Raw genomic sequence first — 27,923 nt, 5'->3', positions numbered from 1 at the left:
TAAGTTCCGGGCAGAAGACACCTCCACCGCTGCCCTTCTTGTTCTTGGCTCCGTCAATGTAGATATTGATGTCGTAATTGTTTTCGTCTGATGTGCCACACCGATCTCGCTGGATAGTGTAGCTTCTGTTGAAGATAAACGTCTTTATAGTAGTGTCGCTGCATTCAGTGGACCCGGGAGCCGACAACTTGGCAATGTCAAGTATGCGACTGTGTCCCTGTGCAGTGGTATTCGTTGACCAGAGTCCCAGGTTGCTTAGCCTTATCGCCGCCGCTTTAGCTTCCTGCTTGATGATAATATCGAGTGGTGGAAGTCCTAGAATTATTTCTAGGGCGGCTGTTGGGGTTGACTTCGTACATCCGGTGATTGAAACACCAGTTGTAGTTCATGATCATTTTTTATTTCAATAATTTTGGTGTTGTTATTTAAATACCTTCAATATGCATATTTTTGTAATGTGAAAATCAAGTCTTTTCATTTGATACCTTACACGGCAAAGTTGAATTATTATTTTTTCGATCATCACGTTATGTCCTCTAGAGGGCGCTATGTACATTTTAATGGAACGTCACATAGCCTATAGCCATCGCGCCATCAATACGCTTCTAACAATACCTCATACATCAAAATCTATCAAGCCGTTTAGGCTACAGGAGGGAACAAAGAAACAGACAAACATACATATACAGGGTGTTGCAAAATTGGTATACTAAGCCGAAACCTACATGTGCAGCATGGTATATCTAAGCCCGAAACTGAAATCAGAATTTGGAAATTCGCGAAAAAAAAATTTTTTTTTTCATAGTAAAAAGTCACGTGACCAACAAAGTTTCTATGGAAAATTAAATTTTTTTTTCGCGAATTTTCAATTTCTGATTTCAGTTTCAGGCTTAGATATACCATGCTGCACATGTAGGTTTCGGCTTAGTATACCCTTTTTGCAACACCCTGTATACATACATACAATCAAAAAACATTACCCTCCTCCTTCGGCAGTCGGGTAAAAAGGAGTAAGACAGGGGGTCATTCTGAACTTTTGCTCTACGAGTTTTGGAAATTAACAAAAAAAAAACCTTTTTCATAGAAACTTTGTCGGACATGTGACTTTTTACCATGGAAAACGAATATTTTTTTTCGCAAATTTGCAAATCTCGTAGAACAAAAGTTGTTCAGAATGACCCCTTGAGTCATCCCCCTTTGGCTTAGTATAGCCCTTTTGCGACACTATGTATTTACTTTGCTTTGTCATCGGGGTTCAGTTGGCTGGAGGATGCCCGAAACTTATTATCTACACTTTAATACTTTTAGTTACCTTTCTACAAGTAAATACCACATTTGTTTGAGAAAGCTAATCGGGTTCCGAGTATAGAGTAAAGTGGCACCCCTATTAATTTCTACTCTTTCCTGCTGCCTACCAGTGTAAGTAAGAATTATACTTACTTACCCTAAAATCACCCAAAATGTACTTGAACATAATTGTCAATAAAGTTGGCGAGTAAAAGTTTATCGACCCACTGTGCAAACTTACATGTGTGCGTGTCACTGTGTGTGCTGTGTGAAGAGCATTGAAAACCCAAAATTGGCGCGGCACGTCACCATGTACGGGCCCTTAAGCTAGTCTTTTCCGTTTAGAAGTAATTTGGTGCTACGTCAATGGAGCTTTTTTATTGCTCGCGAATATATTAAGAAACACACACTCACGCCTTGTACTAATGTACTCCCTTGCGGGGTAGGCAGAGGTGCATTGCTGCACCCACTTTTCGCCAGAGTGTTTTGTTAGTCCCAATGTAATAGGGGGCGGGCCTATTGCCATTTTTACGGGCACATCCAAGACCCGAGAACAAATATCTGTGTTTAAACAAATATCTGCCCCAGCCGGGAATCGAACCCGGGACCTTCGGCTCAGTAGTCAGGGTCACTAACCACTACGCCATTCGGTCGTCAAATAATAATAACTATAATAAACGGATATATTAAGTAACTATAATAAACGGAATACTAAAATGTTTGAGTAAAATTGCTTGCTATGACCACAAGATTCACTAAAATGTTACGCTTGGGAAAATGTGAAAATGATTGTTAGATAAATAGACCACAAATCCTATAATTTTCACTATTATGTATTGGGATGGCAATTTTGTGGCATGAATGAATGATTTCTATTCCTATTTCACGATGTAATTTACGACTGAATAATAATCACTATGGAATGATTATGTAATCCAGTTTTGATTGGTTTAGGTTTAGTTTATTTCATAATTATATAATATTACTTGTCAGAGTTGGAACAGCACTGTATTCAGCCATATTGTTTTCTAAAAAACAACAGCCTGTAGGACATGAACCGTCTCCAAGACTGGAGGATTATATATTGCCATAATACGCCACGCTTGACAGGCGGGTTAGCCAAATCACACAACACAACGTATTACATAACACCCTAGACCCGAGAAAAAATAAGTATCTACAAACCAAATTTCTGCCCCATCCGGATATCGACCCCGGGACCCTCGACACAGCAATCAGGGTCACTAACCACTGCGCCACCCGTTATCGGATTCACTTCTTCGGCAGTTTTCATTCAATCACCTTCGCCGTCCGTTCATTCATTCCGCTGGTCTTTCTATGAAAATGATGAAAAAGTATAAAGAGCTTGACGCCCACATAATACTTAGATAATAGTAATAGATGGCCTGATGGCCTGCTTCCACCGCGTGCCCAGCTATAGTGCTCTATCTATTCTACTCTATAATCTTCCGTCTTCTATAGAGATTCATCGAGGCATCCAAACCGGGTGACCAGTCCGCTAATAAATGGCGTTATGATTAAGTGTCGTCAACATGGCTGTCAAGTACCACTACGTCTATTGAGTGGGGGTGTTAGACAGAAGACTCGTGCGTTTACAACATTTATGCGCTTTCACTAAAGGTCTAAAGCTTAGACCAATCCCATTCCTTCAAGTCTGATTATAGTACGATACCTACTTATCTCATTAAACACGTATAGATCTGTTTTAACAGTTTGGCGGAATATTTGTGAATTTTTCGTGTTTATTATGATAGAATAAAGTTTTTAAAAATCAATCAATCAAGCTGGGTATCTAAACTGGTATCTTAGACACAAAAACCAGCAGTATTTAGCAGACTCGACCGATTTGGTTTGATCGGTAAAACAGGCTAAAACCCGGTTTAGGCGGACAAAAGACCGCACTGTATCTGCTTTTCGCTCGCGTGCTCTTGTTGGCAGCGGCTAGAGAGGCGCTACACTAGGGGTTGGACAATACGGGGGGTCAGTTTAGCTTGAGCAACCTTGGCGGGGTCACACTAGAGTCTGGATTAGGAAAAACTAAGTACCGGAGCGGTGCCAACCTTGCGCGGTAACCTCGTCTCTATCTCGTCACATGACTGTGTATAGTGTGTAAATAGCAACAGCTTCAGACAAAGAAGTGATCCTAACTATGAGAGTTCCGTTTTTACCTTCCGAGGTACGGTACCCTAAAAACAGACTCCCACTCAATATGCTTTAAAATTGACAAAGTCAAATGTAGGTATTTACTCAGGTGGTCAGTCAGTAAACACTGTTAACCTTTGATATACGAATTTGTTTTTCAAAAACTTGATACTAAATAAGTATTCAAATAACAGCTAAATAAAATATACCAACCAAACCTAATTTAAAAGTAAGTAATAAAAACACCTAAGCGAAGGTAAGCTCAGCAAAATTATGTTTTATTTATTTACTAACGAAAAATTAATAGAAAAGTAACTATGAGTTGCTTCAATGTAATCGTAATATTTCATCTCAAATAATAGCAAAATAAACAGTTTGTTAAGAACTCATTAAGAACAACAGAAACTACAAAATAATCAGCTTAGTAAAGTAATAACAGTTTTAGCTGACACAGAAGCATGTAGCGATGTAGAGTACAGTCGAAACAAAGAAAATACACATATTTTCTGCTGAAAATTACTATATAAGCGAAGTGGTTAGTAAGAAATTTCTCTAATTGGGCACCTCGGTATATAGACACGTTCTGAGGTTATCGGTTACGTGGGACGCCCTCCGCTCCGCCTCGCTGGACCGATGGCATCGGACACATAGCCAATGCATTAAATAGAACGCCACAACACTGTATTCCACCTTCTGACATGGCTGTTAAAACACATTTGTTAATTTTTCACAAGTACCTACATACACATAGGTAGGTATTATACATTTCACATTACACATGTAATGTATAATATCTAAGAATAGGGTCGATAGTATCACAAACATTCTCCAGACTACAAAATTCCAGTGATTTTTACTCGATGCGAAACGCTTCGCTGAAATATCTTAACTATTAATCTTGCAATCCAATTCTGAACGATATTATTTCTGAATCTGAAGCTTTTCGTTTGAATAGATTATAAAATACCTGAGTCAATCGAGCTGTTCCATACATTTGGGTTGAGTTAGGTATCCTCTGACCTCTCTCAGAGTGACAATCTTAAAGAGGTCAGGACCCCTAACGCGAACTTGTTTTGACACAATTTTCGGATTCAAACTGTATTGAATTTGACACAATTACTTCGTAAATGATTCTCAAAGACCAAAGAATATCGTATTTTAGTAGTTTTAGTAGAAAAATTGCCTTGTATATCGTGTGCATTGACCTGCCGATGGGAAGTAGGTACACTGATAATTTGAAGCAGTAAGAGGTGACTCCCAATAGAGACACTCTCTTTCGCAGTACTTACATAATAATTTATGTCCTCACGTGAAAGCTCGTGAGACGTTATAGAAGTCAATCGTAGTGGAAGTAGTGTCGTTTTACACTCATAAAATAAATTATTACATACTTACACGCCAGCTCTAAGGCAGCCTTCCTCAGGGCATAAGTCATTACATTTATCTACAGAACTATATACAGGGAACATAATTGTATGTACTTAATAAAAAAAATAAAAAACTGTCTGATACCACACGGCAACATAATTTGTATACACGCCGCATACCACATACACTCAGACAACATCTGCCGACCCTTATTTAAATAAACACTAAACCTAATCGCGCTCGGTAAATCTGAAACTTCAGGTCTTTTAGGGCGCCCACACACGTACAAATACCTGATACAATTGAAGGATTTGTAATTCAAACTGTTTTTGTTTTTGTGAATGTTTATATAATGGTATTATCATTGTTAAAGTTTATATACAGGGTGGCCCAAAGAGTGACGTCCAAAGGAAAATGTTTGATTCCTTAGGTCAAGGGGTAGCCAAATCACCCCCATGTATGTTCAGCAATTTTTAGTAGTTTAGGAGTTATGATTTTTTTTCCAAATTTTCTACGAAAATCGACTTCAGTGGATTAATTATGTTTTATTATTTTTTGGATAACTTTTTTTAAAGCATTTTTTATTTTTGTGTCATCCTCTTAAGTTGTTCTTTTAACCATAAAAGTTTCAGCTTCCTAGCTGTAATGTAAGTTAGTTATTTTTTTATCGAAAGTTCGAATTATATCATCGAGCTAGACTGCTCTGAATTTTCTACTTGAAATTAAAAATTGAAAAAGATATTCTCATGGTCCCTTATTAATTTTAAAAACTCCGCAAGGTTCCATAATTACATAAAAATAAAAATAAACTATTGCTTAATAGGGTATTATTTGCAGAACAAAGCCTTCAAAGGTACCTGGGTGGAAATTACCTAATTAGTAAATTGTTTCAGAAAGTTGAAATTTTCCTGTTATGGCATTACTAAGGACTAATTAAGTTAGAAAATGTATCAAATTAAAGGGAGAATTAAATTATTTTCTTTTTTTTTAAATTTACGTTACATTTTTGAATGTAAATTCTTAGAAAAATGTTTTAGCAATACACAACCTACATCTACGCAAGAAATTTTCTTTAAGTCAAAAAAGTTACATATGTAAAAAATATGACATTTGTGAAAAGGTTAAACATGTAAAAAAAGTACCTTTTCTCAAAAATGTGACACCTGTCAAAAAGTTACATCTGAATGAAACAGAGAAGCGTATAGGCGACTTAAAGAAAATTTCTTGCGTAGATGTAGGTTGTGTATTGCTATGGGAGGTCGCCATTTTGAAAATTTATTGTGAGTAAATGTGTATAATAATTATTAGAGTTTATTTCTCTCTCTCAGCCTTCTGTAGTCCACTGTTGGACATAGGCCTCTCCTAACGATCGCCACCCCAAACGGTCACCCGCCATCTGCATCCAGCGGCTTCCCGCTACCTTCCGCAGATCATCAGACCAACGGGTTGGGGGGCGACCGACACGCCGTTTGCCGACACGGGGTCTCCACTCCAGAACCTTTCTACTCCAGCGGTCGTCGGCTCTGCGGGCTACGTGGCCAGCCCATTGCCACTTCAGCGTGCTAATCCTTTTGGCTATGTCGGTAACTTTAGTTCTCCTGCGGATTTCTTCATTACGAATCCTATCTCGCAGGGACACGCCTAACATAGCCCTTTCCATAGCACGCTGAGCAACTCTGAGCTTGTGGATAAGCCCTTTGGTGAAGCACCACGTCTCGGCTCCGTAAGTCATCACTGGCAACACGCACTGATTGAAAACTTTTGTTTTCAGACACTGAGGTATGTTTTCAGTGAAGATGTGTCGTAATTTCCCGAACGCTGCCCATCCGAGTTGGATTCTACGAGCTACCTCTTTATCGAAGTTGGATTTACCTAATCGGATCACTTGTCCTAGGTAGGGATACTGATCGACAACTTCGATGGTGACACCTCCTACAGTTACGGGCGATGATGAAACATGTTCGTTCGACATGACCTTTGTCTTGTCCATGTTCATTTTCAGCCCAACTTGTTTAGAGGCATCATTGAGGTCTGTGAGCATTTCGCCCAACTCCTCCAGCGTTTCCGCCATAATAACTATGTCATCAGCAAATCGTAGATGAGAGATATATTCGCCATTGACGTTAATGCCCAGTCTTTTCCACTCTACAAGCTTAAAAACATCTTCCAGTGCACAGGTGAACAGTTTCGGAGAAATAACATCTCCCTGTCTCACGCCCCTTTGCAACTGGATCGGTTTTGTGCTATGTTCGTGTAATCGAACTGACATTGTGGCAGCATTGTACATACATCTCAACACCTCGATATAGCGATAGTCTATATGGCACCGCTGAAGGGATTGAAGCATCGCCCAGAGCTCAATAGAATCAAAGGCTTTCTCGAGTTTAACTTCAAAGAGTTTATTTACTTATTATTAATAATCAAATTATCTCATAAATCTTACTACTCAGACTAAAACATTTTTCTAAGAATTTACATTCAAAAATGTAACTTAAATTTAAAAAAAAAGTTAATAATTTAATTTTCCCTTTAATTTGATACATTTTCTAACTTAATTAGTCCTTAGTAATGACATAACAGGAATATTTCAACTTTCTGAAACAATTTACTAATTAGGTCATTTCCACCCAGGTACCTTTGAAGGCTTTTTTCTGCAAATAATACCCTATTAAGCAATAGTTTATTTTTATTTTTATGTAATTATGGAACCTTGCGGAGTTTTTAAAATTAATAAGGCACCATGAGAATATCTTTTTCAATTTTTAATTTGAAGTAGAAAATTCAGAGCAGTCTAGCTCGATGATATAATTCGAACTTTCGATAAAAAAATAACTAACTTACATTACAGCTAGGAAGCTGAAACTTTTATGGTTAAAAGAACAACTTAAGAATATGACACAAAAATAAAAAATGCTTTAAAAAAGTTATCCAAAAAATAATAAAACATAATTAATCCACTGAGGTCGATTTTCGTAGAAAAATTGGAAAAAAAATCATAACTCCTAAACTACTAAAAATTGCTGAACATACATGGGGATGATTTGGCTACCCCTTGACCTAAGGAATCAAACATTTTCCTTTGGACGTCACTCTTTGGGCCACCCTGTATAATATACAAAATGAAAGTGAAAATGATATGTTTCTGAAGTAATAAACATATTTTCGATGTTTATGATGTCCTGACTGTCAACCTAAATAAAATAAAACTCTCAAAAACATACCTTTGCATTTTATTTGGAATCTCCCTTACTAAGTTTTTGATTCTTACTGGAAAATTGCATGCACTCTGTACTTAATTATTTAAGAATAAAGTTTTCACGTAAACATGTGCTACCATTACATTTTTGAGGTCTTATGCTCGAAATATCAAAGGAGCTAAGCGCCAGGCTGTGGTTTCAGGAGAAAACTTACTGAAGAGTTTCATGAAAGTCTGACTAGCTACTATAATATGTACCAACTTGTATACAGGGTGTTGCAAAAAGGGTATACTAAGCCGAGACCAGCATGTGCAGCATGTTATATCTAAGCCCGAATCTAAAATCAGAATTTCAAAATTCGCGAAAAAAAAATTCATTCTCCATAGTAAAAAGTCACGTGACCAACTAAGTTTCTATGGAAAAAGTATTTTTTTCACGAATTCTGAAATTCTGATTTCAGTTTCGGGCTTAGATATAACATACACAACACTATGTGCTTGCTACCATTCTTAATTCGTGCGCCATATACGTCTTATTCAACTACTAGTGCGACGGCATAAAAAGGCATCTTCCACTGCGCAATCAACAATAGTGCATTGTTATACGAGTGCGGAAAGTGGATCATTACTTCAGTACATTAAAATTGACTAGGTCTGTCAACATAATTATGAAGTTGATTAGGTAGTTCGGCATGCATTGCATATTTTCACCACCAATTGGGTATTTTGACTCACACTGCCAAAATTACACACAGAACCTTAATATTGAGGAGAAAGTATGAATATACATATACTTAAGCGGAAGGGGTACTTTAAATTCACTCTTATGTACTTATTAGATTTATATGAAATTGCTAAAGCTATTTCAATCCAGTTCTTAGAAGCGAAAGTAATAAAAAAATATAACATAATAACTACTTATAAAGTCTTAAATGTTACCTATACATATACAGGGAGTTAGGTACACTATAAGACATAGGTATAGGGAAGTCGTTGTGAACAACTTGTGTTCTAAGGACGTTTGTATATTCACGAAAAACATAAAATGATTCTCCATTCATGAACATGAATCATGATGACAAGGAAAATATTGATAACTAGCTGTTCCCGCGCGCTTCGCTTCGCCTTAAAAAGTTTTCCCGTGGGAATTCCGGGATAAAAAGTAGCCTATGTTTTTTCTCAGGGTCTAGACCGTATGTATACCAAATTTCATTCAAATCCGTTCAGTAGTTTTGGCGTGAAAGAGTAACAGACAGACAGACAGACAGACAGACAGACACAGTTACTTTCGCATTTATAATATTAGTAAGGAGTAAGGATTACTTACTGGATCTCTCGGGCATTTTGAACCAACTGTGGAACATTGTTCTAAAGCACTTAGTTTAATAAACCGACTAGAAAAATACGTTTTAGCAGCATTCCCAGTGTTTGACGCTTGCTCAGCATTTTACCTCGTATAAATGGTTGAATTAAAAAAAAAAGTTTAGTTTTTTAAATGTCGGGTTGTGATCGTAGAGGGTTCAACTACTTTCTTTGGTAGTGAACGTTTTAATCTGCCATATGGTATATATGCTACATATATATATATGCATATATATGATATATATATGGCGCGAAATGCGCGCGCTGTAATTGTTTTTCTTATATTGCATCTCTTCCTATCCACAGACGATAAAAAAAATAATACCCCGCCACAAAAATGAGATTTTTCAAAACAGCAGAACTAACAAAACCATTAAATCGTACCTCCACAGCCATTCCAGACCATTGTCAGCGGGTCACCGGGACAAATTACGACCTACGTTCATAATAAATTGAGAAAAGTTCTAGTTTACCGCTTTTTGTTTGTGTTTAAACTTTGGAGACTCGGCGGCCACAGATGGAAATTATTTGGGAATTTTCAGTTGGTAATATCGCGCGCTACGGAAAAAAGCTACGAAACTTTTTATTCAACGGAACATAGAAATTGGGTGTACAGGGAGGAAAAATAAATTTGATACTAAACCATACACACACCTTAAGGGCGTCTTGCACAACAAAGTTAAATAAAATTAAATCCATGACCTCTTGCTCTGACATTATACTGTCAGAGCAAAGGACAAACTATTTAATTTTATTTAACTTTGTTATGCAAGACGCCCTAAATCTTAAATGTAAAATGTAATTAATTAAGTAATTTAAAAAAACATCCGTTCTATTCATTTTTGTGTTATATGGATAATAAATAATTTTGAATTTGAATTGGAATTGAATGTTTGAATTGCAAAGTTATACTTAGCCAAAAATTCTGAAGTCTGAAGGCGTTCGTTAGAAGCAAAATGTCAGAACAAATATTTGTAAATGAAATTTTTTATATTCCAAATTTAATTTAAAATTTGACAGCACTAAGCGGCCCCATTGTACAGCAAGTTCATAAAGACCATATTTTTCATAAACCCAATAATAACACTGCAGAGTTTTCCTGCTATATTTGCATTTCTGATTTACACCCGCGCCTCTCAACAAGGGATTTAATTGCACAGCTGATGTTCTCTAAAAACTCTTTGACAAATTGGAGTATCTTCGTGCGTCACCGAGCGAGCAAAATTGAGTTAGAAGGAAATAGATTTCAATAATTGATCCTGTCCGGGCACTTCGCCTGGTTTAAACCAGGATCAGAAGAAGTAGAATTCATCGAGTAATTTTGTATGAAAATATGAAAAGGGTCCCTGGCGGTCGGTAGCAGAACTAAAATTTCCCTACAAAATTCATCGAGTAATTTCACGTTACGTTCACGATGAAAATTCATGCTAAGGGGTCTTTTATCCTCGCTGTGGCTACCACAAGAAGTTTCAATCATGTTTAACGAATTGTTTGTTCAGTCTTTTCTCTTTCGTTATTTGGTGCTTTTGTGCAATAAAACAAATTGTCACTGGAACTTTTTCATTGCTCATGCGTGTATTTTTCTTAATTTTAGAGTTTGGTCTAATAATGAAAGTTTGCAGAATAGTTATTGAAGTAGGTATTTCGTTGAAATGTGTTCCATCTTTGCGGGTTGTTATTGTCTTGTGCTAGTTTGACCCTTGTAGAAATGAATAAAGTTTCAGTTTGGGAAACCATAGCGAATATATTATTATTGAAATTACGTCACCACATAAATATAAGTAATGGAATGTGTTGGATTACTAGATGACAATATTGTTTAAGTACTTGAATTTCGTTCGTCGTTCGGTTTACCTTTAAGTATAATGGTATCAACTAGTATTTATTTTATTTTGTAGAGCTACGCTGCCGCTGCATGAGATTGGCGTAATATAAGTATGATTGTAAAAACGTTTTTGTCAATTTTGTTCCCGGGATCTAATTAAAACGGTGAATGTAACATAATCAAAAATTTTATTGATACTTAGCTAAGACATCAACAAAAATAATCGTAGATTTTTTGGCTTACAGCCACTGGCAATAGACGCGCCACAGAAACGCGTTTTTAAACGAAACACTAAACTTGTAACCATCTTTTATCACTAAGGCGTTAAAATAACACTATTTGCATTCAACCCTTTATCATCAAAATGTATTCCATTATCAATCACATAAGATTGCTTCTCTTCTTATAATCTGCGATAATGACAGTTTGAGCCCAACAATGAATCAATTTATCAATTTGCCGGCAGGCATGTGTGAAGTGGACAGTTTAAATCTTTTCCAAAACCCTTTTGTTTTTATCTGTACACATTATGGATGATTACGGGCTGATGATGATAATGAAATTCAGGTATATTTGAAGACCCCTTAAGGCTTTTATATTAGAATATCATTGGGCTGGACCCAAAATATATTTATTAAGAACTCTGAAGACAATGCAGTGCAGAGAAAGAAATCGATTTGTCACCTGTTACCAAATCGACCGTACTAATGGCGAGAATTCACCCCGCAAGGTACTCAAAGTGTGTTTCCTCGCGAAGCTTCTCGAATAAAATGCCACTTACATCTCATAATATGGTGTAAAATTGTTCCATTTGTCGAAATTCCCGGAAATACCACGAATGGCGCGCTACGACTATTTCAAGCAATTTACTACGGTTAAGTCCCGCGGCCCTAATGTGGACTGAAATGACATTTCAGCGATTCCTTTTGCCGAAAACTATTTTATAGACAAGCTTCGCCATAAAAGGTTTCTGTGGGGATTCGGGGAAAAAGGCTGTGTATGACAAAATTTCATACAAACTGGTCCAGCCGTTTTCCCGTGATAAAGTAACAAACATAATTCATACTTGTACTTACAAACTTTCACATTAGTATCCGGACTATGTAGGTAGGTCGTAAAAAGCCAACCCTCATTCGGAAAAGGTCGTTTGTCGTGGCATAGATAAGAAACGCATCCTGAAAATGAGTAAGTATATTTATTTAAACAGAGTGAACATTTATCTGTGATCATCTTGAACCTATAAAAAGGTCAATGTTCGTCCTGTATAGTGGGCAAGTTTTGTTCCACCGCAGCTGGCAGCTACAGGGTAGATCGCTGGTGTCGGGTAATTGAATATCCATGTCTGTGTCTGTGCGTCCGCTAGCGGTGGATTAGCATCTCTCTTGCCTGTGCTGATCCTGAACACGGCGTGGTAGCAGACACGCCCCCTTAGATTAACAATGCGAACAAGATGGTGGGTCATAGGTACTATTATACAAAACAAAAGCAAAAAGTATCCGCATATCTTTTACTGTCAAACCGTTTTAAGTAGTAGTAGTTTAGTCTAATGCCAATTATTGTACCGTTTTAAGTTCAACCTAATAACCACCAATTAATGCACCAATTAATAAAGTCACAATTCTTCTATCCGAACTAATTCAAAAAAAGAGCTTAACTAGTGGTACAAGTGGGATGTAATTTGTCGAGACGTTTCTTTTGCACAGACACTCCATGTAGTTCGTATTACAATATCGTAGCCCCCAAGCAGCTGCCGTACCGCCACCGCACATTATCAATCTACAATCCTGCAGCAATGCTAGCAGCTAGCGTTTAGTTGGTAAGTGGCAATGGGCTGGCCACGTAGCCCGCAGAGCCGACGACCGCTGGAGTACAAAGGTTCTGGAGTGGAGACCCCGTGTCGGCAAACGGCGTGTCGGTCGCCCCCCAACCCGTTGGTCTGATGATCTGCGGAAGGTAGCGGGAAGCCGCTGGATGCAGATGACCGTTTGGGGTGGCGATCGTTAAGAGAGGCCTATGTCCAACAGTGGACTACAGAAGGCTGAGAGAGAGCGTTTAGTTAGCCTTTAGCGTTGTTGCAAGCTGAAAGAACGCTAAAGGCTAACCCCCAGCATTGCGATTCTATAAAGTTAATTGTCAAAACTCGATTCTGAATCCGGAGCGAGTTTTCAAATTGGCATTCTGTAATTTCCGTAGACAAATCGAATTTCGAGATTTTGACAAATAATGTATGAGATGACATATAGGTAATATCATAACTGTTCGAACGTGAAGTGACAGGTGAAGGGAGAATGAAGATCGAAGTGAGATGTCTGATTTTACAGAATCGCAAGGCAGTTATATTTCAATTTAGATAATTCTTAACTGATATTTTATAACCAATTACATTCCAGAATACCTATGATATACACATACAGAATGTTGCAAAAGGCGATACCAACCCGAAACCCATATCTATGCCCGGGAAAGAAATCAGATAGTCGAGATACGCGAAAATGTTCTCCATAGAAACTTTGATGGTCACGTGAATTTTTATCATGGAGAACGAATATTTTTTTTCGCGAATTTTGTCATTTTTTTTTCTTTCCCGAGCTTAGATATACGTATAACACGCTGCACACTTAGTTTTCTGCTTAGTATAGCCTTCTTGCAACACTCTGTATGACTACCACTCTTCCGTCGCCCTTGACAACATTTGTAAACAAATATGTATTTTTCGGTGTACCCACTCGATCAAACCCGGGGTGTTGTCGGGTGCTGGTAATGGAATCACCAGCCGCGTCAGCGCCGGTGATGTATCGGTAGATGGGGGAATAAATACATTTGCCATGTCAACAACAACGACGGTTTACTACGGAACTTGACTCGTTTAGCGTGCGTTTGCTCTGTTTTGAACTTAGATTAACGATATGGGTACAAGATGGAGTGTCAGTGCAAAAGAAACGTCTCGCCAAATAACACGCCACTTCTACCACTGAGCTCTTATTAATTTTTAATAGTTTCTTTAGAAAATTTTAGTGTACCTATTTGATATTTATTCATTCATTAATTGGTGCAATGGTTGTCATTAGGTTGAGCTCAAAACGGTTTGATAGGAAACAAAATTAGGTAATTTCTTGGCTTTGTTTTTGTATGTGACCCACCATCTTGTTCATCTATTGCTAATCTAAGAGTAGCCCTAAATGAATTAAGAAGTCTGCGGGTACGAAACTTGCGACGAGCGGAGCAACAGCGGACCGGGCGGTTTCGTATACAACGCTATTTTTTTAATGCATTTGATTACATCGCAGTCGCACCGCTCGCCCCGCCGTCGCTCCGCCCGTCGCAAGTTTCGTAACTACCCGCAGACGAAGGGTAAGACATAACGTACCACGTCTGTATCAGAAATAACAAATAATAATCGTTGCCCTACTAAACTTTTTTTCGTGTTGGCACTTGTTTCTCTGGCAAAGTTAGCTTTGATGGACTTTACTGCGGGTCATATTACTTACTAATTACAGCGGGAAATGTTACCTTCAGCGAAAACTTCCTAGTTCCAGGATTTTAGGTCTTAAATCCTAGGTTAGGTAATAAAGTGTAGCACGGATTACGTAGGACGGCTATAACACTACAGGGTGTTCGTAAGCTGCGGCCGGCGAGGGATGTACGGGATATACAGGGTGTCCGTAAGCCGTAGCCTGCGAGGGATATAGCACTAGTTGAGTTAAGTGTCATCTACTTTATACGCCAGAAGAAATACCTACTATTCAAGGCTGGGGCAGCAGTTAATGATTTAACTGTATCTGTCTAGATAGAGTAAATCCTGGAAATTTGCAACACTACTCAAGTACTACGTACCTACTATTTATAAAATGAATTTCAATATTATTATTATTATTTTTAATTAATATAATATATGAAATTGAAATCCCAGCCTATATACATAGATAGGCTGCTCACGCACTCTACACCTCATTCCTTGACTGGACTAACACCATAGCTAGGCGGTTGAGATACACATAAAGTGACATCAAAGATCCTTCTTCAACATCCCTCATGTAGCGGGTAATTAAGTAGCAATAACAAACTCCCGCTACAGTGTTGAACACCGCCGTTGTTTCACCGACTTTGCAACTCTTACAAAGCACCAAGTCTAAAATAAACTTGAATTACTTAAAAGTTAATGAAAATGGTGCTTGTTTACTTGCCATGTACTGACATTTCAGGCATGTACACTTGTCCAAAATGTATAATGCACATGCAGATCTTCACACCCGAATCATTAAATCGTAGGAGCCTTAAAAATAACACTTGCATTATGCACCTTGTTCGAAAGAAATAGGAGTCAATATCATGTGTCACATAATCGAAAACAACCGATCTGTCATAAATTTCTATGCGCATTATAAATTTTGGAGCACTGTACTACTTATGCTGCATTTTAGGTGAGAAATCAACGATCGCCCGCAATAATTTTTTTTTATCGTAGTTGTTTTCGTATCTTTACGAAATGATACATTTTTATAATATTTTCAACCCCATTGTGTGTTGGATTCTGTTTCTGGTGCACCTAAAATTATGAAATTGAAATAAATCCCAACTAATTCTTACTTCTTTAGCTGAAAATTAAAATTAAATCGCAGTCCATTAATTTATACATTGATTGTACAGGGTTAGGGTTTCTGATTTCTCGACCTTTTTTCATTCTCGAGCTTCGAGAATTCTCGAGCCCAAATTCTCGAGTCTTCTCGAGTCTCGAGCCTTTCTAAGAAGACCTTTAGAAAAAAGCCTAAATTGAAATAAAAAAGAACAAAATCTCTTTTTTTTTACTTTGTCAACTTACACAAAGAAAATACTTTATTAATACTAATAATTAGCTGTCTAGCTAGCTACTTATTACTAGTACAAGGTGGGCCAAAAGTAACCACCTTGTTGGAAGTTGCTCTCATTTGTGCAAATGGCCGCCAATTTGAAATCAGTTTTGATAGGTATTGATGGACTAGACAAAACAAATGCAGAATACAAGTTCAGAAGCCGTGGAGTGATATACTCCCCATTTACGCGGAATAATTGTGTTTATTCAGTTTTCGTGTTCCCTTTTTTTTCGTTTTATCTGTAATATTTTTTCCCTGCAATATCACCCGATTTAACCGTATCAGACAGTTTTTCTGGGGTTTTTTGGAGTCTCGTGTTTATGTGAATAAGCTCGTGTCTCTGGAAGCCCTTAAGGACAACATTCGACACGAGTGCGAGAATATCTCGCCCGAAGTTCTCGCTGAAGTGATGAGAAATGTCATAAAACGAGCCCGTATGGCAATCAATTGTGACGGCGCCCATTTGGCCGAAATAATCTTCTCGACTTTACCAATAAAATTGTAAAGGTTCAAATAAACATAATCAAGAAACAGAATTGAAGTATGATTTAGAAAAAAAAATGAGAGCCAAACAGCATCGGATGACTTCTTTTGGTCCACCTGAACTAAGAAACAGTACGTAGGTAGCTATTACTACGTTATCTTTTAATCATTCATTGGTATTATCAGTACAGCACTATTTTATATGGATAATGAAACATAATAAATCATAATACACGCGCATGGTATGCGTGTGTGTTGTAAAGCGGCGCAGGAAAATTCGAATTGAATATTCTTAATTTTTATCTCAAGGCTCGAGAAATTCTCGAGTCTTCAGATTTTTTTCTCGTCTCGAACTAAGCCGAATTTCTCGAATCTTCTCGAGCTCGAGAATTCTCGAGCAGAAACCCTATACAGGGTACAAACATATACTAATAAACTGAAATATAAATGATGCTGCGCCATTTACCCCTTTTTTTCCTCGTCCGAGTCAGCAAGGCCCTACTCTGTTTAAATTAAACATGACTTCAGTTAATTTCTTTATTGTACGTAAAAATTTACAGCAAGTAGCAATCTCTAAACAAACCTACCTTTAATTTAAATGTCCAAATGATTAATCTCTTATGTACTCACAAAGCACTCAGCTCATTTTTCCTTGAAAACAACTGAAAATGTATTCGACACGTGAGTAATAGCACAGCACTGAAAAATTGCTACGAAAAATCTGAGTTGCAGACTAAAACGATCTGACTGTTCCGTTTCACAAATTGAAATGGAACCTCGAATGTGGAAAAATCTAATAGGCTTACTAACGTTTTTCCTCTATTTAATGCTAAAATTCTGAGGAGATTTCACCTGTAAATACGAAAAGTATAAAAATGTACAGAGTATTGCAAAATTGGACTAATAAATCCATCCCGTAGAAATAATACGACAGGCAACAATCACACGATTCATGAGAAAGAGGAGCCATCAATTTCAATAACTCCCATCTCTTGGCAGATACATTCAGATCGAATGATCTAAAAAAACCGAGATGAAATGGTTTGTTAAGAGTTCCTCTCGCGGCAGTGGGGGGTGAGGGGGGGGGGGTACTTAGTAACGAGCGTGTCGGTACCAATCAGCCGCTGAGTGGGTCCCCGGGGCACAGCCGGGGGTCGAACCCGGGCCTCGCACGCCGCACGCGCCACGCTCCACCGCTGGTCTATTGGGACCAATCATTTATATTGGAATTGGAATTTTCATAAGAAAACATGGTTTTAAGTATTTAGCGAATTTGTTAGTTTGGCGTTGAGAGGAGAATTAAGATATTACTTAGTGTGCTTTATATTATGAATTTATATTTATAATCTACAAACATAATAATATATTATATTAATCTATTTAAAAACACACGCATACAGCAACAGAAGATAAGTGTTATTATAAAATGAAAACGACAGTCACTTTAAATCCGACATAGCTCAAGTAGATATCATTATTGGATCGGAAGCCAACACGTATCTTGATATAGTGATATAGCTACTCGTATGTGGAAGCTACAGAATCTCATTATCCGCAGATGTTTCTCTGTACCGGGACTGCCGGGTAACATGCGTCAGACAACGTAATGAAATGAATGAATCAGTCAAGTTTGCGACGTTTACGGCTGTAGAAAATAAACGTGGAACGAACCAGTTCAGTAAACAACTTAACATAGCTTGAGGGAGTCCCTGGCTTGTGGATTGACTCCTTGAGATGCGTAGCTGTTAGTGGCTGAACAAAGATCACCTAAGACAGAGATGTCCTTGAGAGATGCCTACGTCTAACAGTAAACGCTTGTTTGGCCAATAAACATTCAATCAAAAAACCGGCACAGTGCGAGTCCCTAAAAAGTAAATTATTAACATCCCCATTTACCTAACCTGTTCTTATTTTTTTTCTCTATTGTCGACAGAGCATCATACGTGTCAGTGCTGACGATAGTAGCCTTCTCTCTGGAGCGGTACCTGGCGATCTGCCACCCGCTGCACCTGTACGCAATGGCGGGGCTGCGGCGCGCGCTGCGCATCGTGTCGGCCTTGTGGGCCGCCTCGCTGCTGGCCGCCTCGCCCTTCGCCCTCTACACCACTGTTAACTACCATGACTACCCGCCTGGTAAGTCAAAATAAGGGTACAACTGCCACTGGTTGTAAGGATGTTTATAAATATGAGGAAAGGTAGAGGGGAAAGTACGCTGCCTCGCGGGACTTCGTCGAAGTTCGTATCTGAGCGTTACAAATTAATAATGCACTTATGGCGATTATCGAAAAGAAACGGTCATCAAACTTCACCAACTAGTTCACGTCTTGTTTGTATACAAATAAATAATATCTATCTATATATTACGCCGTACGTTTTCCTGTAAGTATTTATTTGAGCAAACACATAACAGTTTAAATTGATTTAAGTACTTACTCCATTAATCGTTGGAACAACACTCACGAGCAATGAAAAAATTGCACCTGCATTGACGTCCCATAATATGTATGTCATTGGAACTTTTTTAGTGCCTGTAAGTGTATTTGATACAGTTTGTACTTTGTAGCTTTCAAAAAGGTTACAAAACAAAATTATGTTTTCATCAAGTTATTATAACCAGTCAGGAATCTTAATATTTCCCTAATTGGCACAAATTTCTCTAGGGCGTTCTGATTATTTTCATTAATAATAATAATAAATACCTAAATACGGAGCGAGATGAGATATTTATAATATTCCAAGACGGATTCAAGTAGGTTCTAAATTTATTTTCAGTGGTTTATTGAATTTAGGAATCTCGAAATTTCCAAATGAGTTAAGTTAAATATATCTGGAAAGTTTAAAAGAACCTTTCTGTCGGCTTTGTCCGCCGCCCCAGGGCCTGAAAGCCTTTTTGTTTTCGATTTGTTTGATGCTATGATATAATATAACTTTTTGATGTCTTGGTAAAGTAATTTCTAGGACGCGGGTTACTTCCTGAAAAGCTTTGTGGCGTCGCCATCCTTCAATCAACGTCGCCGGCTGTAAACACGATATGGTTCGGTTGTAAATAATGTTGTAAACAACGAAGTTGCAAGATATTGAGATTGAAAATAGTGAGTTGCACTATGCACGTGCCTGCAAGTAGCTGAAAAAATGTACAGGATGGAATTTTATTAGTAAGCTACCTAAATTAAGTTAATTAGACTTTGACTTACTCGGGACTCACTTTATTGTGTGTATTTTTTGGTATGTGGTGTCCAGCACCGAATAAAGCCCTTTCGGCTTAGTATACACTTTTTGCAACACCATGTATAAATTGAGTTCTAATTTAAACAACCTAAAACCCCTGAATTACGGAGCTTCTATCTTCTTCTTGTTGGCGACTACACAAGTGATTCGCCACTCCAGGCTAGGGAAACTTCTTATTACTTATACATAACTTAATATACGAGACCTCAATACATGAGCTTTATTTATTGTATACAATTTAAGTTTTATCTGTCATCGATAAAAGATAACATAAAAGTTAAAAAAATCTTCCTTCCTCTCCCCCCAGGGTCAGGCAACGTGTCCCTAGAGTCGGCCTTCTGCGCCATGCTGGAGCTGCCCGCGTGGTACCTGTGCGAGCTCAGCAGCCTGCTCTTCTTCGTGCTGCCCGGGCTCATCATCCTGGCGCTTTACGTGCGGATGGGCCTGAGAATTAGGTACGTTATGGGGTATGTATTGTTTGGTTACTTTTTTGGCGTTGTTTGTAAATGTGAAGCTTGTGTTGTTTGGGTTCTTTGTGTGAGAAGGCCCGCTGGACGGCTGACCTTAGACAGGTGGTAGGTGGTGGCTGGATGAGGAAGGCCGAAGACAGAGTGTTGTGGCAGAGGACTCCTTGGGAGAGGTCTATGTCCAGCAGTGGACGACTAAGGGCTGATCAATATAATGTGTAAGAAGATACAAACGGCACTGTACGGCACTGTCGGTCTGTCTATCTGTATATAGTATACAGTATTTTCAGCATTGCTTCCATTTTATGAGCATTTAGGTATTACTCAACATTGAATTTAATGCTAAAACCGTGTTAATTTTGCTTTAAATAAATAGCTACACCTCCACTCCAAATTCAAGGCTCTTGAAATGATTTGATTAGGGTCAATGTCAACCCGCAATGTCAATTTCGACGTTTTTTTTAATTAACCAAATCCATTAGTAGTGCCTTCAGGTACCCGTCCATTAGGTGGGCACCACGTTGAACCGCTTAACCTTAAAAAGGGTACAAGAGAATACATTAGTTTGTCTTTACAATGAATGAATAAGCTTATATTACATCTACATTTACGGGGATTTTTTCAAAAGACATAAGTACCCGTTACAGAGACCGGGCTCACTCGATCGGAGCCTTGGTTTATGTCATTTGTGTTTAAAGTTTATTCGTAGGTGTTTATGTGAGTGAGTTCGTGTGGGAGCAAATAGTTATTGTGCGATAAATCTGACAAATGCCACAGTGGGGTGAGCCACTGGTGCGTTTTATGACTTCTAATATATCGCTATAGTACCTATGTGCTACATGCGACGATCTAAATTCGATACCTGGAATAAGATAACATAGACCTGAATATAACTACTCTCCGCAAGTATATAAAGAAGAAAAAAATATAATAGGTATATATGAGGAATATTGCCGTACTCAGATTATATTCATTCACCTTAATGGTTACCTACTTAAGAAAATAAAATAACACTGTCTATATACAAACAAAGACGTCAGCTAAATTTTGAGTGTAAAAAATTTAGCTGTGATCCAAAGTAATAAATAATGTTCTTATTAAAATATTACTCAAAGTAGGCTTTACCTTTATCATGGGTTTTCGCTACAAAATCTTTACAATATCTTTCAAAAACTAACAGGAAAAATCGCAGGAAAAACTAACAATCTTTGCGTAAGTAAATTACTAAGTAAAGTATAATGTAGGTTTAGGGCTCTTAGAACTTACTCTCATACTTTTATCTCCTAACAAAATATTTATAAATCTATCCTGGCTTTGTATTTCTGTAAAACATTCCTAGCTATCGGATTTTATCTTTCACAGCAAAAGCCATTTGTATGTTTTTTTTCATATTGCTCGTACAAAGGTATTTCTGCTCCATATTGATGAAAACTGGGATGATTCCATTTCGTAAAAGCTTTATGTGTACGTACTTTCATATTTCAAATGTTATACAGCACCAAAATCTGGAGGTCCGTTTTATTTAATAATATTAAAATATAAAAAAAACAGTTCAATAATTTATTTATAAAAGGTAAAAATAGGTCTTCAACATCGATATGAGACAAAGCAATGTAATAGTTATTTCAATGCTATGCCATGTTCAATAGTGAGGAAAGTCATGTTATTACCCTACTGCCGTTAAACAGCCTGACCTCGCCTACAAGTAATCGGTTTATTTGCCGCCTTGCTCGTATGTAGGTGTCGTTTTCATTGCGTTGTTTTTAAATTAAGCTGTTAGTATTTTCTTCTAAAACCGACCGATTCTTTATGGATTCATTAGAAATAGGGATTTATTTTACATTCAATAAAAGGTAGTAAGAGATGATTCGCGAGAGTACTGTACATCATTTGTCGCAGTTTTTGAATGAGTAGGTACTTACTATAATAAAATTCTTTTGTTTATTATTATAAAAAAACTTTATTTCTCATAAAATAAATAAAAAAATACAAAGGCGAACGAACTTAGTGCTAGAAGCATTCCCTACCAGTTAACCTTTGGTGATGTCGAGAAAGTGCGATATCAGGCGAGAGGACGGAATGTTATCCGTGTTGATTGAGTTACAGAAATATACTTAAAGGAACATACTTCATCTTACTAATATTATAAAGGCGAAAGTTTGTGAGTATGTGTGTGTATGTTTGTAACTTCTTAACGTCAAAACGATTTACAATGAAATTTGGTATGGAGTTAGCTGCAACCCTAGATTAACACATTCCCACGGGAATACTTTTTAAGGCGAAGCGAAGCACACGAGAACACGTAGTAATCATATAAATAATTAGCTGTTCCCGCGAGCTTTGCTAATTATAATGTTAGTAGGATACATATACACTATAATACAGTTATACATTTATACAGGTCGACGCACGCCAGCAAGCCGGGCAGCCCGGGCACGCTGAACGGGGTGAACGGCAGCGTGCACGGCGAGGCAAGGCAGGCGCAGAGCAAGAAGGCCATCATCAGGATGCTCGGTGAGTCTTCGTCACGACCGATCACGTGCCCACTGGTGAGTCAGCGTCACATCACCACCCATCAACCACCCGTTGCTGGGGCACGGGTCTCGGGATCAAGGTCCAATTAAGGAAGGGTTTTAGGCGGGTTGGTTTTTAATTAGAAGAGACACGATCCATACGATCCGATGGCTCGCGACATAGAGTTTTTGAAAATAAACGCTCGATCCTTAACTTGGTTTGCCTATTCGCGGGATTCGGCTATCGAGGTTTGCCATCGAAAAGTAGATCCTGTACCTTATGGTACCAAGTGCAGTACGCGGAAAAACTCTGTATTCCAACACTCTCCTATCCTAGCTCAATGGGACAGAGGACCGACGACACTGGAGAAAGTAAGGCGCAACACCGACTGCTTTACATAATATGCCCATCCGAATATTCGTTTCGTCACGAGAAAGCCACCTGTACAGTTACGGAGTTTGATCATAATAACTATAGAAGTGTAAAAACGTGACTCACTTCGTATGAATGGGCTTCCCGCTCCCTTATTTATAAATATATTTTTTATTTGTGACGTTAAGGGTCTGCAATAGGGAATCGAGGGTTGGCATTGTCATAGAATTATGTAGTAAATGATGCTCTACAGCCTTGAAAAAAATCACACAGGTTGTTGAAGAGTCTAGCTAGGTGCTGAATCATTCGAATTTAAGTAAATGATTATGGATAACTGTAAATTAATTTCAGAATATCAAGAAAAACCAGTCAATCACACTCCCGTATTGTAACAACTGTGTCGTAATTATTAAGAATTTTCATATGATTTTTATCATATTATAAAGTTAAAGGCTTGGACTAGGCGCTAAATACCTTGTTTTTTAATAAACACACATTTATTTTGTGTAAATTAATCCCAAACTTGAGCAATTTTTTTCCCTCAAATCTTCATACAAATATCTATGGCGGCTTTCTGTGTTATAAAATCATAAACACAAGTGACGTTTGACTCAGTTGGCCGCTGGCCTCCAAAGAAGGGTCACGTCGGTTTAGGCAGCACTGACAGCTCGCGATCTTATCGTGTACAGATACAAAATCACTGCACATTGGTTGTCATTGCACTTTTTCAACTTTTATGACACCAACATAATTTGATTTGAAATTGAGGAAGCATAATTCTTCCAGTATATTCAATACATTAAATTAAATTAGATAGTGTGCAATATTCTCGTGATATTACAGTCTCGTAAAGGTCTGATGAGGAGCAGGAATATAGCGAATGGATCTAAGTGATGACAATACGCACGAACATTAGGTTAGGGATCAAAAATACAGTCTCTTGGTGCTGGTTGAGGTATGGTCTCGTGAGGATCTGATGAGGGCAGTAACACGGTGCTGGCTCAATTTTATTTCAAAGATGTTAATAGCTAAAAGCATCGAGTTTGGGCTATTAAGTGTGTTTTTCAGAGAGAGAGAAAGAGATTTTGTTTTTCCTCTGGATGTGTTAGGTTTACTGGGTTTACTAAGTTCATTCTGTTAATGGCATCAAGTTGTTATGTGTTCATAAGTAATAATTATTGTTGATTTTCCACGAAAATGTAAAAATAAAAATAAAATAAATAAAAATAAATTCGGAACGTAAAATCGTCAATGACGGAATTTCTTCTATAGACAGTAGCCACAAAAAAAAACAAACGATAGATGGCGTGATTTGAAGATAAAGATACATTTTTTCGACACATAGACAGCAACAACAAAAAAATACAGATTTAAAGAAAAGAAACACATACTTATATAAAACAACAAAGAAAAAAAGGATACACATCAAAATAACTGGAAAAAATATAAGCCCCAATTTACTTGTGTGGGACAGGGAGTGCCATAATATTTTTTATGGGGTACTCCCCATCTATGCGAAATATAAGCTTGATATCTTTACCCGTTTCTGAGAAAAAGGGCGGTGACAGACAGTCAGTCAGACAGACGGACAACAAAGAGATCCTATAACGGTTGCTTTTTTTCTTTTGACGTTCGAAACCCTAAAATTAAGTAAAAATATTATGCTGCCAAAAAATGTACTTACAGGTATTGAAAAAGCGGTATATAAACAAATTATACCAGCAGAGGGTTCACCATTTAGCTGAATGTTACTTAGAAAACGGCCTTGAGTGGCGGTCAAGTTGGTCCCCGCCTGCGATACTTTCCATTAACATAGGGACTCGTTTTCATGTTTTTAGCGTACAGTCAGGTTTTTAGTTTTTTAACCGACTTCAAAAAAAGGAGGAGGTTCTCAATTCGTCGGGATCTTTTTTTTTATATTTTTTTTATGTATGTTCACCGATTACTCCGCCGTTTATGAACCGATTTTGAAAATTCTTTTTTTGTTGTATTGCATTGAGCTCCCAGGTGGTCCCAATTTTTTTTCAAAATTTTAGTTCACCCCCAAGGGTGGGTAAAGGGGTAAAAACAGGGTATGAATTTCCATTTTGGGCACATATTAAGCGATTCTAATGAAATTAAGAACGTAAATATAGTTCTTATAACAAAAAAATATGATGGTGACCTTGAGCTGATCTGATGATGGAAACGGAAGGCAGTCAAGGGAACTCCTCAACGGTATATAGCAACTACCTCGTGTTTAGGCTTGAATGATTCGTATTGATTAGTAGGACTTTTTGGAATCATTTGCATCTTACTTTTGATTAAAAATTATTGCAAATAAACTAAAAACTATAAAATAAAATAATAATTAAAAAAATTAAAAAACCGACCTCAAAAAACCACTAAAATGTAAGAAATAATTTAAGGTTTACACAAATTATATGTGACAGTACAAATATACCTAAGCAGGAACTGTTCTTTTTTGAAGTTGGTGCCATATTTCTTCAGATTACTTTGTCACCGCACCAACATCAAAAAAGAACAGTTCCTGCTTAGGTATATTTGTACTGTCACATATAATTTGTGTAAACCTTAAATTATTTCTTACATTTTAGTGGTTTTTTGAAGTCGGTTTTTTATAATTGTATTTTTTTATTTGTAACTTTTTAGTTGTTTTTATTTTATGAAATTTTACGTCGGTAGGTAGTTCATGATCATTTTTTATTTCAATAATTTTGGTGTTGTTATTTAAATACCTTCAATATGCATATTTTTGTAATGTGAAAATCAAGTCCTTTCATTTGATACCTTACACGGCAAAGTTGAATTATTATTTTTTCGATCATCACGTTATGTCCTCAAGAGGGCGCTATGTACATTTTAATGGAACGTCACATAGCCTATAGCCATCGCGCCATCAATACGCTTCTAACAATACCTCATACATCAAAATCTATCAAGCCGTTTAGGCTACAGGAGGGAACAAAGAAACAGACAAACATACATATATACATACATACAATCAAAAAACATTACCCTCCTCCTTCGGCAGTCGGGTAAAAAGGAGTAAGACAGGGTGTCATTCTGAACTTTTGCTCTACGAGTTTTCGAAATTAACAAAAAAAAACCTTTTTCATAGAAACTTTGTTGGACATGTGACTTTTTACCATGGAAAACGAATATTTTTTTTCGCGAATTTGCAAATCTCGTAGAACAAAAGTTGTTCAGAATGACCCCTTGAGTCATCCCCTTTTGGCTTAGTATAGCCCTTTTGCGACACTATGTATTTACTTTGCTTTGTCGTCGGGGTTCAGTTGGCTGGAGGATCCCCGAAACTTATTATCTACACTTTAATACTTTTAGTTAGGTACCTTTCTACAAGTAAATACCACATTTGTTTGAGAAAGCTAATCGGGTTCCGAGTATAGAGTAAAGTGGCACCCCTATTAATTTCTACTCTTTCCTGGTGCCTACCAGTGTAAGTAAGAATTATACTTACTTACCCTAAAATCACCCAAAATGTACTTGAACATAATTGTCAATAAAGTTGGCGAGTAAAAGTTTATCGACCCACTGTGCAAACTTACATGTGTGCGTGTCACTGCGTGTGCTGTGTGAAGAGCATTGAAAACCCAAAATTGGCGCGGCACGTCACCCTGTACGGGCCCTTAAACGATTTCGGTGGAGGTACATGATGCTCCATTCCAAGAGTGAGGCCTGTTTTAGTATTTTCCATGTTGGTATTTAAGATATCCTGGTACTTCCAGCCAACTGTTTTCATTTCAGCGTTTGAAAACGAACAATTTTATCAAAATATATACGTTTATACTTAGTTGGTAATATTCTGAATTTCTAACGCGCTGTTTAATGTACTTAAGTACTTACTTCAATATTACAGACCGCATCATTAAGCTAGTCTTTTCCGATTAGGAGTAACAAACTTAATGCTATTGTCACTGGAACTTTTTTATTGCTCATGAGTGTAATAATACTACGTTTATTTGGAGACGGTTTTATAAAATGTGGATTACTAGAATAAGGCACCCGGCACTTTCAGTATTTCAGAGACCGAGCTTTACAGTAGGTAGCATGTTACATTATTCATAGCGCAGTAAACGCAAACACTTTTCTTACTACCCGCAATCATAATCCACTGAGACGGATGACAGACACAACTGGAGAAAGTCATAAGCAGGAGTCAACATTTCAAAATATCAAGAACTTATACAGGTGTTGCAGAAGTGGTAGGTATACCAAGCTGAAAGGGAGTGATTCAGGGAGTCATACACATATTTAATTTTCTAAATTCCTAGAACCTAGTTGTTGAAATTGACCCCCTGAGTACGTCCTGAATCTGCTTTCGGCTTGGTATACGACTTTTGCAACCTCCTGTATAGTTGAATATTAGGTGAATACATGTATAGGTACATAAGTTATTAGTAGGTACAAAATTAAATTAGGTAAATTTAAAACGCCTATTGTATTTATTAAAACAAAAATTATATAACTGCTTACAAATTCAAATAGGTACATTATTCACCTCAAGCTCTTGTTATTTAAAATGTCATTTAATGAGCCGTTTTCCTTGACAGCTGTCAGTTGAGCTTTTGGGTAAGCCGATAGATGGCGTGAAAACGCAGTGTACCAACTGTCAAAAATTACATAGAGAGCAAAGAGTACTAAACTCAGAATAAGAACTCACTAGTTGTGATTAAATGTCGGGTGGTAGCGCGAGCCATCCTTCCGAGGCTCAGACTGCATGTGGCTTGGGATAGTGCTAAGTATTCTGTGACAGGTACTGTGTAGTAAGTATACTTTCCATTTAC

The 27,923-nt window shown here is 37.5% G+C and overlaps 1 protein-coding gene across 1 annotated transcript in view; it reads left to right on the top strand.

The window, feature by feature from the left end:
* The window catches only part of LOC119694250 (neuropeptides capa receptor), a 94,783-nt gene that overhangs the window by 51,233 nt on the left and 15,627 nt on the right, over positions 1-27,923 (top strand). The window contains exons 3-5 of the mRNA XM_048625366.1: positions 18,468-18,667; positions 20,070-20,217; positions 22,631-22,743. Coding sequence (XP_048481323.1) covers positions 18,468-18,667; positions 20,070-20,217; positions 22,631-22,743 — 461 coding nt within the window. The remainder of the gene's footprint in view (positions 1-18,467; positions 18,668-20,069; positions 20,218-22,630; positions 22,744-27,923) is intronic.

The sequence above is a fragment of the Plutella xylostella genome, chromosome 14, assembly GCF_932276165.1.
Source record: "Plutella xylostella chromosome 14, ilPluXylo3.1, whole genome shotgun sequence".
Taxonomy (NCBI): Eukaryota; Metazoa; Arthropoda; class Insecta; order Lepidoptera; family Plutellidae; genus Plutella; species Plutella xylostella.
This window is presented reverse-complemented; position numbering and strand designations above follow the sequence as displayed.